This window comes from Nematolebias whitei, chromosome 8, assembly GCF_014905685.2.
Source record: "Nematolebias whitei isolate Nwh7 chromosome 8, NemWhi1, whole genome shotgun sequence".
In the NCBI taxonomy this organism is placed as follows: domain Eukaryota; kingdom Metazoa; phylum Chordata; class Actinopteri; order Cyprinodontiformes; family Rivulidae; genus Nematolebias; species Nematolebias whitei.
Window position 1 is genome coordinate 38,098,051 of NC_056505.1, and position 19,707 is coordinate 38,117,757.

Below are 19,707 nucleotides of genomic sequence, written 5' to 3' on the forward strand. Positions count from 1 at the left end.
TACATATCCAGTGTTTCAGATCCCGTTCTTTGTACAGATGTATCATGTTGTAACTTAATGACAGACGTCTAAAACACAAGAGCTGAAAAAAGTTTTAGACAAAATTTTAATAATATGGCCAATAAATGTAACATGGAAAAAATAAATCTGCTTTGGAACTGAAACATCCAGCAATATATTCGTTCCACAAAGGAAAAGTGAATAGCTTTCTCTTAAACGATTTTCCTTTCACCTCTCTGCATCCTCCACATCACTTTAAAGTCCATCTGGACATCACTGGACGAACTCAGGACCCGTTCGACTCTGCACGGTTCAGAAAAGCAGCACAACATGCCTGCATGTTGGTGTGCGTCCACTACAGCCTCTTACTTTTAACTGTGTACAAAACTCAGAGTGTAAACACCAGAACTCAAATTCTGTCTTGGCCATCAGCATGGGAACGTTGGCACAGGTGAACTTTAATGTCAAAGAAAAAAAAAAAAACACGAAGCAAAGAACAGGGCTCATCCATGCGCTGCCAAAAAAAAAAATCATACAAAATGTAGAAACAGTAGAAGTCCCCTCTGAACAAGGAGGCAATGTGCACAGTGAGAGCAGGGCATGGAAACTTCAAAGTACAGTAAGTATTGCTTCTTCAACTCTGAATTAAATAAAAAAATTATATATTTATTCCATTCAACTTAAAGAGATAACTTTAAACTTATTTTATAGACACAGCAGGTTTAAGTAAACTGAACAAGTTTCTTTCATCTCCCCCCAAATAAGTGACCACGGTGGCTGCTTCCAGTTTAAAACCTTTCTGCTGCCGCCTGGTGGCTGCCGCCCATCTGTTGAAATAAAGCAGCCAGTCTGCTGCTGAGCAGACAGACACTCTTTAGGAGCAAGTCCATCACGGTTTCTGTCATACTTCGGTCGAAAAGAGGAAGCTTTGACGTTTGCTGTCGGGGATGGGAATGCTTTCCAGCTGAAGGAAGTAGAGGAGGACTTGCACCTTTGGAGAAATCAGATCCACACGTTAGTTTCAGGTTTCACACCCACACTACTAATAAAGAGCAAGTTTTACCTGAGCCATGACCTCAAGAGACCAGCAGTCATTCATGGAGATGGGCTGGGAGCTGGTCGGGGTCTTGCTGTCCTTTTCAGAGGGTCGAAGCAAAGTGGGACCAAAAACTGTGGCCAGGTTGTGCAAAGACATCTTGTTGATGCTCTCGTTGTCAGCCACCCTTTTAAAAGCAAAGCCCAAAATATAAAGCATGCCTACAGATGCCCACTAAATACAAACTCAAATGGGTGAAATGATGACAAAAGTGCAGTGATTTACCTTTTTAAGTGGTCCAGAACAAAAAGAAAAGTGACCAAGTTGGTCTCTGGCAGAGACAGCAGCAGGTTGAGCATGCAGCTCTCTTTAGCCACACTATCAGAGAGACCTGCAAAATAAAGGCAGGGATTGAAAACACACTTGGCTCCTTGTGACAGATTACGAACAATGCAAACAAAGATGAGGCGACTGACCGATGCCTCCTGCGAAGTTGGGGTACAGCTCATCAGTGAAAAGAGGCTCCGGAAGCTCACGGAAGTACAGCTTCAGAGTTCCAGCGATGGCGTTTACGTCCATTTCGCTCATCATAAGAGACACGTCCTTATTGTCTGCAGGTAACATCAGACATGATAAGCAGAGTGTGAGTCATGTCTCTGCCTGCAGCTTTATCTAAATGTTAATAACACTTCCCTCTGTGTTGTCTCACATGCCTACATTTGACAAAGACTGGATCTAAATTAAAAGTGAGCTCACTCGAGTCGAAGGCAGCCTTGAGCGCCTGGATGTCCGTTGCGACACCCGACACTCTGTAGATCCCCACCTCCTCCATCCCTCGTCGCTCAATCTCCTCTACGCACTGACGAACAATCAGCGGGACTTTGGAGCGTTCTCGCCTGAGGACAACACGGCACTCAGAACCAAGGCTTGATGTGTACGTTACAGATCAGCAAACTAAAAACACTGCAGACCAAATAAAATACGCTTCCTTTTTATTTGACGGCTTCAGCTTCAGGAAGCTTTGATTAGAAATGACGATTCAAACTTGAACCTCAATGGCACATAAATGATCAACAATAGAAATTTGGGCCAAGAACTCACTTTGTGACTATGTTGATCTTCACTCCAAAGACGCCGGACTGCTTCCGTGACGGCATTCGCTTCAGACTGAACTCTCTGCTGGTGAACTTCATCGAAAGTTTCACCTCAACCTGAAACAGGTCAAGGAAGATGGTTACTGCAGAGGCAACAACAGCTTACAAGACCTGGCTCTGACCAGGACAACTTCCTGGGTTCAAGTCCCGGGTCAGGCCTGGGGTCTTTCTATATGGAGTTTACAAGTTCTCTGTGTTCGAGTGGGTTTTCTCCCACAGGCCATAAACATGTTTAGGCTGCCTTCAGCCCAACACCTCCCTTTAATAAGAGATCAGTGATCTCAGTGACATTTAACTACTTGAAATAAAGGTTAATAATCACAAGTGGACATCCACCGTTGCTAAGGGATTTGAATAGTGAATGTTTTTTGTTTTCAAGATGAGCTTTTCAAGTTTTTCAGGTCTGGAATTAAACAGGGAATGTAAGAAAACCTTAATGTTTTAGGTGCAAGACATTCAAGTGGGTCAGAGCTACACTGCGTATAAGAACAGAGGTAGTATTTTTTTATTTTTGCTTGTTTGAGGCAGTGCAGAGTGACAGATCCTGGCGAGGGAGCAATTTTATCCACCACCCGGTGCAATGGAGGAGCCAGAGGGTGGCCAGTGGTGGCCTTGGCCACCATAGATTGATCTTCAGCCACCCCAGTCATTTGAGAAAACTTCACTTTTAAGCAACATGAAAACTAGAAAGCATAGTCTCCTCTAATGATAAAGGAGGTCAATTTACATGCACACACACACATATAAATATATATATGTGTCTGTACGTGCATGTCCCAGGCCAGCCTGGACTTTGACATGGCAGCCCAGTTTTTGATGGTGACCTGTTTTTACACCAGATGCAGCCACACACCAAAATGCAAGTTGTCATGTTGCTTATTTTTCAAGTTATGCTCACAACATGCACGGACGGACGAAGGGTGTGTCCTATTCCCCCACCTCGCTCTGCGACGGGCACTGGAATTCTACAGAGCCCTACGGACTGGGTTGACTTGAGTCTAACAAATTAATAAATGGTAAACATTGTGTAAAAGTAAACAGACTGACTCAATGTCATTTTTACTGCAACCTCCACCTTAGCTTAGCTGGAGGTTGTCAACTATAATTTATGGATGAATCCTGGCTGCTCTAATGTCAACACATCCTGTTGGACAGCAGCTCTACTTTATCAGCTTCTGATACAATAAAAATGATTAAAAACTACAGTTAGCGTTAGGGTTACACTTTAATTTCAAAAGTATAGCCACATGAACACTCAACTGTGGTAAGTTATGTTTTTCTGAAATATTTTTATGTTCCTAAAAGTAAAAATAATAAGTAAAAGTATGTTTATCAAGTAGCACTGCTTTATCAACTTTAAAACCAATTCTGAAGGAAATAAAACAAACAGCATAAATCTGTTAAAAAGAGTGTTTTAGAAATCTGAATGTTGCTTTGAAGCAATAAGTTAATTAATATGTTGATTTATTCTTCTTCTGTGATGAAATTCATGCGGCATCCTTCTCCCTGGGCCTCGTCTCATCAGATTGGTGAAAACACTCACTCCATTCATGGCGATGAGCGTCCTCTGCCAGTCTTTACTTTGGAGCGTCTGGGCGTCCAGCTAGAAGAGCACAAGGAGAAACACAAATATTAATTACCAAGGTGTTTTGTTTTTACTGCTACCCAAGTGTCCAGTTTGTATTAGTTGCAGCTCAGAATGATTGACTCCATTATTTCACAATCCTTTGATAAAAGTCAACAGAGTCTTGTGGACAGGCGGTGCGCACGTTGATCCAACTTTCTAAGCTCTGTCCCTGTGCAACACGCCAGACACCCAAGAAATCTTCAGATCTTGTTCAGATAATCCTCTGCTTACAGAAAGTCTATTTACTCAAGTAACAAATGACAAAACAGCATTCTTTCCCAAATCTATAAGAAAATCAGGTCAATAAAAATGCAACCAAACAAACAGGCAAAGACACGTGTGAAGAAAAGTCTTTAAATGTATGAAAGCTCCCAGAGACACAGTAATTCAGAACATTTAGTTCACTTCCTCTCCTTCTACCTTTTGTTTGAGCAGACCGCTGCGGACCCGGTCCCATAGACGCGACCCGGTATTCAGAGGCTTCTTTAAAGCCATGTCTCCGTCTTCTTCTAGTCCGCTGCTGGTCCAGTCCACATTTGCTTCCTCGTCAGGATTACCGTCAGTCAATTTTTCTGGCATTAGTCTTTCCATACATGTTACTTCCATAGGACTAACAACTAACACAGATTTTTCTACAAATTAACTCGTTTCTCAGACAAAAGCAACCGATCCTTAATCCCTAAATAAAGAGCCTCTGATCACACGCTCATCAGCCTCACTAACTCTTCACAAATGTCCTGAAGTGTCCTCTCGTCTCGTCAGACTCCAGGTTTGTTCAGTCCAGATGAAGTTGAAAAAGGAACAAAGCCACACAGCCGGCCAAACACTGCATTGTTTTACCTCCCAGATGGATTAAAGAGATTTACTCCAGAGAATCCCCTCCTACCCTCATTTCCAACGCCCTCACGCCCGCCGCTGTAAGCAGCAGGCTGGTGGCATCTCAGGTGGCTGAACAGGATCCTCTTATGCCGAGCACGTATTAGTACGAGGGACCTTTAACACTGGACACGTGCCGAACCCTGTCCACCTCTGACATGCAGGCTACAAACAGAGACTTCTTCCTGTATGCGCTCATTTTTTAACCTTTGGTTTGCTAACAAAGCAGGTCTTGATGCTGCCACTCTCTTCATTAAATACATAAAATGTACTTTTTTAAATTAGTTACAGAGTTATTGTTGAGAGAGTTTCAAAAAGTCCTACAGAAAACGCTACAAGTTTAACTTTTAATGCTAATTGATTTGGATATTTGACAATATGTTTATTTACTTAACATTTTCATGCTTTAAATATTATTTATGCTCTTAGAATTGTTCATTTTTTTATTACCGTATTTTCCGCTGTACACGTTGCACCACCCTATAAGTCGCATCGTCCAAAAATATCTAATAAAGTGGAAAAATCCATAAATATGTTGCTTCGCTGTATATGTCGCATCTATTATGCGTCACCGCTGACAACCCAGAAATGTGGGTCAGTGTTGTGCCAAAAATTGATTGGTTGTCAAATAACGGCCGCGGGAGCATGCACGGGAGGAATTTAACAAGAATTTAACAAGATTAACACTTAAAAACAATTGTTTGCTCAAAATTATAGCAAAGGTGTGTCTCAGTCGAACTTTTACTTAATAAATGCACTTTGACGGTCAAACCATCTGTATTTCAAAAGTATTTGCTGCTTCAGTGCTCTGGGAGCGCGCACATGGAGCAAATTGGGAAGTAGGAATGCTGCATATTTCTTTGAAATTTAACAAGATAAGCATCTAAAACAATTATTTGTTTGCCTGACATTATAGTAAAGATGTGTCTCAGTTGAACTTTTACTTAATAAATGCACTTTCATGGTCAAATTAGCTGCATTTCTCCGGGGCGGTGCAGCAAAATGAAATTGATTTCACTGTTGCTTCAAGTGAGCTGGACGAAGGTGTCAGTCTATGGCAAGCCAATAGTGTCATTAATAGCCACTTTTACCTATTACATGATACAACGGCGTGCAGCAAGGTGGCGCAACTGGTAGAGCTGCTTCCTCTCAGTGAGAAGGTTGCCGGTTCAAATCCCGGTCCGGGGGACCTTTCTGGGTGGAGTTTGCATGTTCTCTCCGTGCATGTGTGGGTTTTCTCCAGGTACTTCAGTTTCCTCCCACAGACCAAAAACATGCATGTTAGACTGATTGGTGACTTTAAATTGTCTCTAGGTGTGAGTGAGAGAGTGAATGGTTGTTTGTCTCATGTGTCCCTGTGATGGACTGAAGACCTGTCCAGGGTGTCCCCCGCCCCTCACACAGTGATTGCTGGACATGGGCACCGGCGACCCCCGTGACCCAAAATGGAAGAAGCGGGTAAAAGATAATGGATGGATGGATGACACAACGGCATGCCATACTACTCGAGTGCCATCTAGCGGCTGAAAATGGTAGTGTTCAATATTTTCAGTCAGAATGAATGAAAACTGTCATATCTCAGCCAAAAGTTGGTTTATAAATATGAGGAAAAAAAAACAAATACATCGCTTCGATGTATAAGTCGCAGGGCATGTACATTATGCAAAAAAACCTGTGACTTATAGGCCGTTCTGCTGTTCGGTGTATTGATTTTATGCTACTAGTGCTTAGGGTATTTTTATTACCATTTTTCTTAATTCACATCTTAGAACTTATTACTGGTTTTCTTTTACATTTTATACTTTTGTTGGATGTAACTAGGACCCTGTGTACATAATGTCATTCCACCACATGTGGTACATGTGACAGAATGACAAATAAAGAACCTTGAATCCTTGAAAAACATGGTTATTTAAAGTAAATTAATAAAGTCTAACAAAATAAATATATTTTTCCTCTTCACCATTGCTTCAAGGTGCTGGTAGGTATCACGGCTGGTGATTAGTTGACGATTGGTATGACAGACAAAAGTGGCAATGAAAGAATGTGCCCAGCAAAGATTTGCAAGACATTCCCTCCAAAATATGTTTCAGTTTTTCAAAATTTGGCTGCTCAAAATGAACCTGAACTGGCTGCAAGCAAACAGACATGTGAGTTGGTCGACAAAAAAAAAAATATTGCACTAAAAATACACAATACAGTGGTTTTAACTTCTAAAGGATGGGAGACTACAACAAAGCCAAGATTAAACTTGTCTGCTGCTTCCTTAGATAAAGAATTTTACGAATTGACTTTTTATGTATGTGAATGTTTCTGTAAAGTGCCCTGAGACAACTTCGTTGTGATTTGGCACTATTTAAATAAACTGAACTGAATTGAAATTGAATTAACGAAGAGCTACAGCTCGAGAAAGTACTGAAGATCCTCACATTCTTCTGAGCCTAACGACTACCAGCAGAACCAGCGAGCTTCTCCCCTCGCAGACCCCACTGTGGTCAGACCCGCACATCACCAGCAGGGAAATCCCTCTGCATCTTTCCCTGAGTTCGACTGCAGAGCACTGACGGCAGCTACGTTTGGTGGACATGAGGTCCAATCCAGCCTCTGTCACAACACGCCAACAGGAGGTGGAGTGACCCGTCGGCTGCCTCAGGACTCACTTCTACAGCAGTGAAAGGCCCTCAGAGCGAGGGATTACCCAGGAAAGACAAGACACTGTATCAGAAAGGTCTTCTGAACTGCATGGAGTCAAAGTCTTTACTGCATTGTAATTTACAATAATCTACTTTAATGGTTACTGAAATGCTTATATGTTCATGCAATCAGAAAATCATTTTAGTGCTCTCAAATTCTGAAAAATCATAAAATCTATTCCTACTGGGGCTTGTCCTGGTCAAAACCCTACTCCGAGCACCACAGACACCTTTCCCCCTCATGTGACGTAAAGTCTTTCTTACCTTTATTTGTCCTTTAGCCAAGATCTTGTCTGTGATCTCTCCTTCCTCTTTGCTCTGCTTGGTTTTGGTGCTGCACTTCTCATAGCACAGCAGCCTCACAGTCTGAGAGCCCTCCAGTTCAATCTCAAACTCCTTGAACGGAAACGAAGCGAACACGTTAGCTTTCTTCAGTTCAGAGAGGTTTCCAAAAACATCCCATATTTAATCAGTGATATTTTAGGAAACTGCTCTGGTTTTATCTAATTAAGTAATGAGTTGTAGAAAAAAAACCTTTTCTTTGTTGTAGAAGAACAAGTATGGCATCTTGTAACTTTTGGAATTGATTTAAAGATTTTATTATTTGTTTTGAAAAGCCTCCATGGCATTACTCCTTATACCTTAGTGACATGATTGCCAGGAACACACCACCCACATCATTAAGATCATCTAACAGTAATCAGGTGATGACACTTTGAGTTATTCTGGACCTCAAACTTTGGATCTCTCAGCAAACCTCAAAGCTTTTTAAAAAGTCTTAAAACTTACATTTTCACTGTTAATTTTTAGGTTATACTTATTTTTTTCTCCTGAAAGTATCAGTCATTTAGTCAGACTGTAATGTTTGTGCTTTGTTTGTAAAGCACATGAAAATTGCCATACAAGAAAATATTTTTTATCATCACCTTCTGCAGTCTGATGTGTGGTCTCACCTCGTTCCAGTTGGGCTCCGTAGAGTCTCTGTACACGCGTGTCTTGGCTTTGTTGACAAAGTAGCCAAAAGAGTCCACCTCCAGGGAGCAGTACAGGTCTGAAGAAGACCAACAGAACTGGTTTTAATGATAAAATCTAAGTGAAGCAAAAATTTACATGAATCATCTGGTGGAGACATGCTCATGTTGGTCTGTTGTGGGATCTGACAACATGCTGCCTTTATCAACAAGAACTCTGCTATTCGCCAATGTTGCATCTACTGGGCGGCTGTGGCTGAGTGGTAAGAGCAATCATCCTATTGTTGGGGGTTCAATTCCATCAGCAGTGTCCCTGGGCAAGACACGGAACCCCCCATTGCCTCCAATGTGTGTCCCATCAGTGTATGAATGCCACTTTCAACACTTGCTCTTGTCAAGGGCGGACGCCTTTCTCCACCTCTTCCTCTCCGCTTGGCTTTGCTCTGTCCTGTCTGTGAAACTGCTTTAGAGCCTTTCTTCTACAAATCTTCTGAATCATAATTCTGCTATGGATTTCGTCAGTTGGTCAATCAACACAATTGATAACATTTCTTCGAAGAGAAGACAGGCTTTAGGCGAGCCGATTTGCCCTGTTGGCATGCACACAGCTGGAGATCTCATCGACTTGGAAGACTTGATGTTGTGTCTATCGCTGTGGTCAATCGAGGACGTTAAGGGCAGATATATAATTGGATTTATGATAACTGGTTCCTGCTTTTTTGATTCGGATGGTTCCTGGTTTATCAACAATCAAGGAAGTCTTCGGCAGCAAATTTGGACCCGATCAGGCTGCTTGCCTTATGATGGCTTGGTTCGTGCCTCGAGTACCCAGACTCATATGCTTTTGGCAGAATGGATTAGATCTCGGGGATTACTCTAAGGCACGGTCCATTGGTGTGGCCATTTAATTTGGACGTTTCAGAACAGAGTGGACCAACACAGACTCAAGGTAGATATAATCATTAAAGTTCTGCCTGTCCCCAAAACAATCGTGTTTATCTGAATTCAGCTCCATGATTGGCTTTGACCAGCCATCTTCGCCTGGAGGCTCTGTAAACCTTGATGCTCTGACCCCCCTCCCACCGAGGAAGTCTATGGACCAATCAGATGGGCCCGGCTGAATAAACATTCTGTCATTATTTCAGGACTCTTTGGATTCTATCCGACGTCGTCCTCGGTAGTCCTTGGCATTCCCCGAGAGTGTACGGATCTTTCCAGAGGGAACTATGTGAACGGAGCGATTTACCGTTCTTATCTGAACTCTTGCAGTGCCTCTGTGAGTTGTCTCTGGACATGCTCACCGCTCTTGCGCCATCTCCCCCCCCTCCCCACCCTGCAGAATGTCGATGTCATTATGTGCTTGTGTGCAACGTTTTTTTAAAATAATTTTCAGGCTATTAATCTTCATCCAAAGATTAAGAGCATGTTAGAATTTTTTTTGCCTCCAAAACCTGTGTTGTCACTTTCACCACTTATTGTCCAAACAGGTCTCACTTGTAAATAAGTCTTTGAGGCTCAATGTGATTTATCTGTTTAAATAAAGGTTGAATGAATGTATGAATGTGACAAAGCACTGATTATTCTTTGTATAGATCTAGTAGAGTGCTGTATGAATGGGTAAATGAGGGCAAGGATTGTAAAGTGCTTTGAGTAGTTTGATAAGATAGAATGGCACTATACAAGTACAGTCCATTTACCATCTACTGTGCAGCAGGTATTTTACTTGTTAGACAGCGTCCTTGATTACCACCCCTACTCTGTGTCGGGGAGCACAGTTGTTTAGGCGCACAGTGATTTGAGGACTCAGAGACATATTTCAGACAGCCTGTACGTAGTGTTCCTGACTAATCCCACTTGTTCCCCCTCAAGCTGCCCCAGCTGGCAGCTGCAGAGTGAGAGACAAAGTGAGGATTGACAGAGGATGATGTGGCAGCACATGAGCATTATCATCGAGCTGGTTCCTCATCAAAAACACCAGACAGTGATGCTTACTTAAGCTCTGTTTGAGCCCAGACGCAGAGTGGACAATCACATTCAGGAAGCCGTATAAACCAGAGGATTCATCATCTGTGCAGAGAACAGTTTAGGTTAAAAGCTAAACATTATATTAAAATGCCTTAAATCCTTAAATATACAATAAAATAAGGTTTACCTTCCTTGTTCATGGTCATTGGAATAGTGTGAACAGTTTGTAGCTTCACACATGAATTAGTGAGCATCTGCAGCTCCAGAGAGGTCAAAGAGAAGCTCTTAAAGCCTGAAAGTCACAGTTTGGAGGAAAAAGTTCAACAATAGCCACCAAGATAAAGAAAAAAAGAAAAAACCACAGATGTTTTAAAAAATAAAACTCACACTTCTTCTGTTGCTCACGAATAATCTCCCTCCACTCTGCACGCTCATAATCAGAGGAAATTAAAAAAGTGAAACCCTGAAAGAGTAAAAAGTATGGTAGTTTTCTTATGGTCACACCAGGTGATTCCATGCAAGCAACAGCAGGGGGCAGTGGAAATCAAATTCAAAGGCAGGTATTTAAAGTAAGAGATATTATCTAAACATTGCTCATCAGATAAAACCAGAAACATTTAAATTTTTCTCCAAGTTCTGACTCACTTTGCCGTTTCTGTTGGCCACTCTGAAGGCCATGCTGGGAGACATGAGAAGCAGCAGAGACTCTTGTTCGGCTAATTTTTTCCTCAGTCGCTCAATCACCTTGGATCCTTTGGTTGTCCTCTGCAGACATAAGCAGCAACATTAATGATGGAAGGGCTCACAGTCTGGACATTATTCTCTCCTTACATGCTCAAGTTCCTCATTATTGAACGCAGCCATAACAAGCTTAAATCTTTAGCATCCATCAAGAAATGCTAGTGTCTATAGAACCGCGTTATTCTGGTGTCTGTGACTGCAGTCGGGTCAGTTCCCTAAAAGAGTCTCAACGGAACATTTGGAGAAGTTCAAGTGTCAAGAGGTCTGCCCTCACCTTCTCCCTCTGGATCTCATTCTTGATCTGGGAAATCTTTATCTTCATCGCGTCGATCTCTTCATCCTGAACCAGAGGGATCGGGCTGGACTCGCAGTCATCGATAGTTTGGAAGGTCAGGTCAGCCAGTGGGATGTACCACTTACAGTCATACTGCTGCCCCTTTCTATAAGAAAGAATGAAAACTTCTAAAGTTTCTTATAATAGTTACAAAGTCCTGTTCTCTCATCAGATGTCTGTCACGTGATGCAAACAGCACATACTGCTGCGAAATGTTCAAAACGCTTCAAGTAGAATTAAACCCTTTTTGTTTTTGTAAGAAAGAAGCAGAATTTGAATCACTAAGAGAAATGATTCTCCCTTTACAGCAGGGACAAGGCACCTCTGACTGGGTCTCACCCTGCAGCCTGTTTCTTCAGTTTGGTGCAGAGCAGCAGGTCAGTGAAGAGGAACACGTGACGCAGTTTCCTCGAGACCTCCACCAGCTCCACCATGAAACGATCTCTCAGCAGCTGTCGGTGCTGCCAAAGACAAAAAACAGTGATTTACATCAGTCACTTGAATGCAACCTGATCAGGAACGCTGTGCTATGACTTTCGGTAGCAGTACATATAGAGAGCATTGGATGTTTTCAGTGAATAAAAATAAATAAAAAGTACAGAAAAACTAACATTCAAACTGCAATATTTTGCTGAAACAACCAAAATACATCCAGCTGTCTTTAGAGTTTTACTGTTTTTTCTGTGTGCATTGGTGCAAATAAACAAGAAAAACAAGTTTGCATGGATTCGCTGTAGTTTTCATGCCCCGCAGGGTTGTCAGATAAGAAATGATAAACTAGTGCACTGTCACATTAAAATTGCTCTACTCTGACTCAGTCATTTGTGCTGAGTGAGGGTGTTGTAAGATGAGGTGTGTGTTGTGTTTGGTGAACATGTGCACAGAAAAGGAGGGGTTAAAAAAACCAAGTACAGTAGTCCCTCGTTTATCACGGGGGATCCGTACCCTGAAGACCTGCGATAAGTGAAAAAAACGCAAAGTAGGAATAGTAGTACAAGTAGTAATTAGTAGTTTATATATATATATATATATACATACATACATATATATTAGGATGTTTTAAACTCTTCCCACACTCTTGTAATATTCTAAACAATGTTTCTAAACTATAAACACTTTAAAAGAGCACAGAATGTCATGATTTCAGCTCCCTTCTTCCTCTGCTCTTTGCCACCTGCAAGCACTCTTGGCCACGCCCACTCCTCCGCTCTGCATGCTGATCAGCTGATCAGCTGCAGCAGGAAGTTTATCCTGCAGGATGGGCTGCACAAAGCTGCAAGAAGAAGCTTTTTCTGCTGCTCTGGGCTGCACTCTATGACTCTGACACAAATGTGCAGCAGGTCCTGAATAATTTAAAATAATTTATTTTAAATAAAAATTTCATGCCGATCATGCGGCTCATCCATCAATTAACCAATTATGTGTCATGTCCAATTTTACTTTGGACAACTGCGATAAATGAACCGCGAAGTAGCGAGGGACTACAAGTTTATCTGGCAACCCTGATTCCAGGCTCAGCTGCACACATTGTGCATGCAGTGTCAGCATGATTTCAGTTACATCAAAACTGGTGAATACAGAATTGTCCCTTTGAACCTAGGGTTTTGTTGGTTTGCTCCTATATGCTGAAAAAGGATGCGTAGCACAAAAAACACCACTCTTCTGCTCAAGTGCACTGTCTCAACTCCCCATCGGTTCCGCACCAGTTAAGGGCCTGTCCACTGCTGATACCCGCCCCCACTCAGCCCAATTTATGGGACCACCTTGTTTGTGGTTCCAAGCGGGCTGCTCTGAGATGAAGGTTTTGATGCAAGCAGATCTCAGCTTCTGATTGGCCCGTGGAGCTACAACACCGGATGACTCACCCAGAGGTACAGTCACTGTAAGCAACATCTGAACCTCCGTTTCCTCTCTGATCATGTTAACGGACAGCGCCTCAAGAAATGAGCACATTGATAGAGAGATGTTGGAGATGATGGCACAGCATGGCTACACCCGGACTTATAAAGCCGGGATAAGTTAATGAAACAGATTATAGGGCGATTAAGGACCACAACGGGTGGAGTGGCTCCAACACAATGACCTGTCATGACACTGAGAAGTCCGAGCCAACATGCGTAATTATTGCGCAATGCGCCAGCACGTTTTAAAAATGTACTTTAAGAATGTACTGGCTGCGCTGGCATATTGTTGTAACCTGTCACGAGAGCCACCAATAAAGCATGGCGAGCCACACGTGGCTCGGGAGCCGTGCAATGAGTATCCCTGGTATACAAGGTGATCAGTTTTCCCCCTAATAAGCATGTGTGGTCATAAAGCTAAAGGGACTTCCAGCAACTTTACGTCTTGTTTCGTTGCAGCTGCTACCAAATCAAGTTTGTGAAAGTCTGAGTTATTTATTTGTTTTTGTTAATTCTGCCTGACCACAAAGACAGATATTTGGACATGGAGTTTTTTTTTTGCAGGAAGTGTGTCTGAATTCTTCCACTGCTCTCTGACCTCTGGGCTGAGGCTTTTTACAGTGACGGCCCACGTGAGACTCCTCCACCCCACACCGACCGCAGCTCGACAAAAACATGGAAATGACCGCGGCACGGTTTTCCTCTGCAGCTCTGTCTGCACGCTGCAGCTCAGCTCTGGCTCGCTCCGAGCGGACTGCTGAGGAGAACACGCATGTTCAAACAGAGTCCGCGATTTAAAGGGCCACGCAAGGGTTACATCCGCTGATTGTTGTGCGACACAAACACGAGCACAACTCGATAATCCAATGGAAAAAGAAGAGCCGCTTGGAGATGTCCCTGTTTTTATCAGCACTACGATGAGACACCGAGGCATATACAGGAAGTGAAGCTAAATAAACTTTACGGTTGAAATGGTTTGGGGTAATTACAGGGAGTTACAGTGGAAAACATCAACACAGATGCAGATTTAGCCAAGAGAAGATCCTACACAACAACAAACCCATATTTTAAACTGAAAGTCAAGCCTTGGCTTGTTATCTGTCAATCTCTGCGTGGGACTTCAAACTTCCTGAACAATGTGTTGAAGAATGTTCCCAAGAACTTTGGTTTAATATCCCACCCTGGCAGGCAGGACTAGTTCCTGAGAAACACTGAGGAAGTCCTCAATCAGGCCATCAGAGCCCTGCGAGGTGCGGTGTATGAAAGGGCTGTGAGGAGGAAGCACAGATAAGGTCCGAGCTCACAGCCGAGTGGACGAGGCCTTCTGCAGCTCCTTTCTGGGAAGCAGAGTCAACACTGCAGCAGGGAAGGATGGGAGTGAGCGAGGCCGCAGTCTGTGTCTGCCCTGCTTTGTTACAAGCTTCCTCCACGCTCTGCTTCTTTCACAGCAGGCAGACTGAAATGAGTCAGCTCCAACCTGACTCACACTCCGGTTTCCACTGCAGCTTCCACACACCGCGCGCTCTGAGCGTTTTACTGTTAACAGGCCAGGCAGGCGGGATTTTATGGAAGCAGACAAAATCCTGAGTTGCACAACGCTGCTTTTCCAGAGATCAAATAAATGCTGTAGAGCAGCATGTTGGCAACAGTCAGCTATTAAATTCAATATTTTCACTTTGACACTTTTGGTTTTTGTCCATAGGCCTATTTATTACTGAATGAACTCAAATTAAAACGGATACTTTGACCTTTATCCTTCAAGCTCATTTACAAGATCTTTGGGCGTTCATTTAATGCAACCTTCACAGCAATATGCTGCTGATTGTCCATTCTGCTGATCTCATGCTGCTGATTTATTACACGCTGCTGTGTTCATTCATACTCATCTGCTCACACAGACTCATGTTCGTGCTGCTGTTGTTCAACATTGTTTTTGTACTAATAAGTGTATTGTTAAGTGTATGTATTCTTAGTTTATAGTATTTCTTAGTTGATATTTTAGATCTCATTACGGTTTTATTTTACATTTTATACTTTTGTTGGATGTAACTGGGACCCTGTGTACTGTTTCTTTCCACCACATGTGGTGAGAATGGCAATAAAGAAACTTGACCTTTTTATGTTCTGTGCTTATATAAGTATGCTAAGATAATTATGACGACAAACCTCCTCGACATAAACGGTTTTATTATTGAGAAGACGTGTGCTAATGTTATTCAAAACTCTCTATTTCATTCATTAAAGCCACTGTAAGCACCGCAGACCCTTCTTAGTTTTAACTGCACTCTCAGACAGTAATCACTGGATGTAAATTTACAGTTTTTCAAGTCAACATAAGTCCAAATGGCCACCACAGCTAACTGAGCGTAGCAAACACATACTAGGCTTTGACTCAGTGAATTTGACAGAAATAGAGCTAAAATTTGATCTGGTAGTAGCAGAAAGTCATTCACAGCCCATACTCCAAGAGTTGCCAAGAGAAACCTCACTGCTACAGTATCAAGCTGCTAACTGGACCATGTTGCAAAGAGAAACCTCACTGCTACAGTATCAAGCTGCTAACTGGACCATGTTGCTAAGAGAAACCTCAATGCTACAGTATCAAGCTGCTAACTGGACCATGTTGCTAAGAGAAACCTCACTGCTACAGTATCAAGCTGCTAACTGGACCATGTTGCTAAGAGAAACCTCACTGTCATCAGAACCACTCTGCCAATAGGACCATGCTGCTGTAGATTTATTTATTTTTCACTTTTGGCGCCTTGTTTCTTCATTTTTGTTGCATGCTTTGATATTTGCTATTGTGTTGTGGGTTTTTTTGGCGAGTGGAGATGGTTCTTCTCGTCCTGAGCATTTCATTGTATTGTTGACCTTGTGTTGATTTTACATGACAAATAAACCGAACCTGAACCTACTCTGAGCTCCTACAGACTGTGCAAGGTCTTTGTGGAAAATGTTGGCGTTCAAGGAGGTAAGCAATAAGCCCCCAGTATACACCCGCGTACATACGGCCGCGTGGAGGTTCGCGCGTACGTACGCTTAGGGTTCAGACTTCGTGCTTGAGCGTACACCCCGAGCAGCTGCAGAGCAGCTTCGCAGACAAGGGGCGTTTACCTTCGGGACAAATTGAGGTAGCCGATTGGCCATTTGCTGACAGCTCGCAAAAAAAAAAAAAGAGCTGGCAGCCTCAGCCGCAGAGGTGTTCTGTGTTTATATGTCGTTAATAAAAAGATCTAAAAAAAATTTTTAAAAACCAGGGAGCGCTGCAGCCCACACATCAGATCAGCCCAACAGGAAATCTCCAGATCCTCCCGCAGCCACGCTGGACCTGAGTTTAATTCGCTCGTGACAAATTCCTTAATTTCTCACCATTTCATCAACGGAGGACTCTTTGACTCTGACTCTTGTCAAAAAAAAACAAAAGAAAAGGCCAGATCAGAGATGAAGATGGGGAATTTAATACATTGGTGTCGCATACAAAACAGTCCGTCGCTGGGCAGTTTATTGTGCGACACCGCGTACGTGGTTGTAAAAATTGAGCTTGGTGCGGACATGCCTAGCAGAGGTACGCATGTACCTCCGCGTACATACGTGGGAGTATACTGGGGGTTATATGCGTTCCTTCAAGGAATGTCTTTTATTCATTTAAATATGCATTTTCAGCCTCAAAAACACAGGCTAAAAAATTATTGTGCATGCAACAAGTTAACTGCTCCATGTTTTGATTGTAGGAAGGAAGGAATAAACCCTGCAGGAACAAAAATCTGCATGGCTGGGTGTCAGTCAGACCCGGTCTGTGACGACAGACCACTCGAACCACTGTTTGTTTTTGATAATGAGAACGTCCTAAAGTCTTTCTTGGCAAGCTGTTGTTTTTTCAAAGTTATCAAAACAGTCAGTCAGTTTCCACTGGAGTGTCTGTTGCCAGTGTTGTGCTGTGAAAAGGCCCTTTTGTTGCAGGAAGTGCATTAAGAACGGAAAAGTGTCAGGTGTAATAACAACAAGCCTTTTAATTGCTTTGCGGCCGATGTCAAAAATCTGTCTACTAAATTTGCCAACCAATAATCAGTCCACCGTTTAAATTTGTGTCTAACCTTTAAAAAGCAGCCAAAATAAACAACTCTAGCATCTGAGAGAGTTAACTCAATATTTGTATTTGGTCAAAGTACACCTGAGCACATTACTTACCAGCCTTGAGTCATAAATGTTTCTACACTATCCTGGCACACAACTGTCACAAGGTTTCTCACACTGACCTCTCCTTTCTTTACGGTCATGGACTGCCTGCGTGGGGTGATCTCTTCATTAATGCTGGACAGGAAGTTCTGGGAGATGCGCAGGGCATCCTGCAACAATGGATAATCTGGATGGCTGGAAGGCGTGTGCTTCAGCAGGTCCTACAACAGAAAAACGCGTATAAATTAAAACTTTAAATGAAAACAGTGGGCGGGGCTTGAGAGAATGGCCTTACGTGGAGAACAAGTGTGCTGCGTGTCACTCTGTCCACAGGCTTGTAGAGGAGAGCTGCAGAGAAGGTCAGCTCAGGTCAGCTACTCACAACAACAACGCTGAACAATGTGGAGTCATGGTACTCACTCTCCAGTGAATGTTTGGCCGACTGGTCCTTGCAGTCCTTATTGTGCTTTACTTTGAGATGCTAGACGACACCAAAATAAAGAATGAGAAGATAAAAACATTGCATTAAATATCATCATGCTGTCATTAAAACATCCTGACTAAGTGCAGCTGTGCAGCTCTTTCAGCTGAGGATAATAAAAGAACCTGCCCAGTCATCAGTTGTCCCCGGCAGCAGCAGCGAACCATCAAACACTCGCCTGCTGCCGACCTGCTGTGTGTAGCGTGACTTCATACCTCAGATATCTCCGCAAACTGAGCGTTTGCCTGGCAGCACTTGTCTGCCGTCTCCACAGCGACCTTATAGTTATCCACGAAGGCCCGGTACACTCCGAGCTGGCTGGCCTGCAGCAAAGAGGGCACGGGTTAGTCTCGTACCATGACACAGGACAGACTTTAGGACACGACCTGTCCGATGGCTTGAAACAGCAGAGCACCTTTATATAAATCTGTGTGTTGTAGGTATGAGCCTTTAATCTTCTGCCTCCCACAACAAACACTGAGGTAAGTCCTATTCATCGCCCTCCCATGGAGCGGTTTGGACTCCTGTACGGGCTGCTCTGTGGTGAAGCAGGGCTTTTTATGTGGCCAGGAGACGACTCCAGGCGGTCTACACAAATGTTCATTTCAAGATCATCTGAGCATTAAAATTAGAGCCAGAAGCTACAACCTCTTCACTCTGCAAGCCTCTTAACAACCATTAAAAGATCAAGGAACAAAGTTTAAGGAGAGCTATCATTACTTTCTGAAATTACTGAAATGCTTAACAGAGATCCTTTGATGAAAAACCAACAAACTGTTCAGCGTTTTTAGTGAACTGTTCCTGTCAGTGATAAGTTAGCTCAAGTCACTCATTGTGTTTTTGACTTTTACAAGCTGTGCAGCTAAACGATGCTCCAAGTCCTACACACAACAATTAATGCAACATTTTATTCATATTAACCCGTCTGATCCTTCGTGCTCCACTAACGTCTGACTTCCTTATTGACATTGTGGGATTTCTTCCTGCTGTGTTCAAATGGAATTAAAGAAAGTAGAGAAACAAGTCTGGAACGCTCCAGGCAGAACGTCACGACATGTTTTTCTCTAAGATTACTGCCTGTAATAAATTCCCCCCACAAATAAAGATCATTTTCTTTCAGATGTTCCCTCTTCAGGGTCTCCACAGCGACTCATCCTCCTCAATCTCTGTCCTCACTCAAACACCTCCATGTCTCTAACTGCATCCATGTATCTCCTCTTTGTCTTTGTCCTCGCAGCTGCTTTTCTAACATCATTCTACCAATATACCCACTGTCCCTCCTCTGGACATGTCCAAAAACTGTCCCTCCTCTGGACATGTCCAAACACTGTCCCTCCTCTGGACATGTCCAACCCACTGTCCCTCCTCTGGACATGTCCAACCCACTGACCCTCTTCTGGACATTATCAAAACACTGTCCCTCCTCTGGACATGTCCAACCCACTGTCCCTCCTCTGGACATGTTCAAACCACTGTCCCTCCTCTGGACATGTTCAAACCACTGTCCCTCCTCTGGACATGTCCAAACCACTGTCCCTCCTCTGGACATGTCCAAACCACTGTCCCTCCTCTGGACATGTTCAAACCACTGTCCCTCCTCTGGACATGTCCAAACCACTGTCCCTCCTCTGGACATTATCAAACCACTGTCCCTCCTCTGTACATGTCCAAACACTTTCCCTTCTCTGGACATTATCAAAACACCGTCCCTCCTCTGGACATTATCAAAACACTGTCCCTCCTCTGGACATG

At 43.1% G+C, this 19,707-nt stretch overlaps 1 protein-coding gene across 1 annotated transcript in view; it reads right to left on the minus strand.

Moving 5' to 3' along the window:
• Positions 1–901: 901 nt before the first annotated feature.
• Positions 902–19,707, minus strand: part of si:dkey-91m11.5 (PH_BCR_vertebrate and RhoGAP_Bcr domain-containing protein) — a 56,128-nt gene continuing 37,322 nt past the window's right edge. The window contains exons 5-23 of the mRNA XM_037681253.1: positions 18,171–18,278; positions 17,895–17,955; positions 17,770–17,822; positions 17,555–17,695; positions 11,737–11,858; positions 11,338–11,503; positions 10,968–11,087; positions 10,710–10,785; positions 10,510–10,614; positions 10,350–10,424; positions 8,340–8,437; positions 7,651–7,782; positions 3,734–3,793; positions 2,138–2,247; positions 1,793–1,932; positions 1,513–1,647; positions 1,322–1,427; positions 1,064–1,223; positions 902–991 (exon numbers count right to left, since the gene is read on the minus strand). Coding sequence (XP_037537181.1) covers positions 902–991; positions 1,064–1,223; positions 1,322–1,427; positions 1,513–1,647; positions 1,793–1,932; positions 2,138–2,247; positions 3,734–3,793; positions 7,651–7,782; positions 8,340–8,437; positions 10,350–10,424; positions 10,510–10,614; positions 10,710–10,785; positions 10,968–11,087; positions 11,338–11,503; positions 11,737–11,858; positions 17,555–17,695; positions 17,770–17,822; positions 17,895–17,955; positions 18,171–18,278 — 2,058 coding nt within the window. The remainder of the gene's footprint in view (positions 992–1,063; positions 1,224–1,321; positions 1,428–1,512; positions 1,648–1,792; positions 1,933–2,137; positions 2,248–3,733; positions 3,794–7,650; positions 7,783–8,339; positions 8,438–10,349; positions 10,425–10,509; positions 10,615–10,709; positions 10,786–10,967; positions 11,088–11,337; positions 11,504–11,736; positions 11,859–17,554; positions 17,696–17,769; positions 17,823–17,894; positions 17,956–18,170; positions 18,279–19,707) is intronic.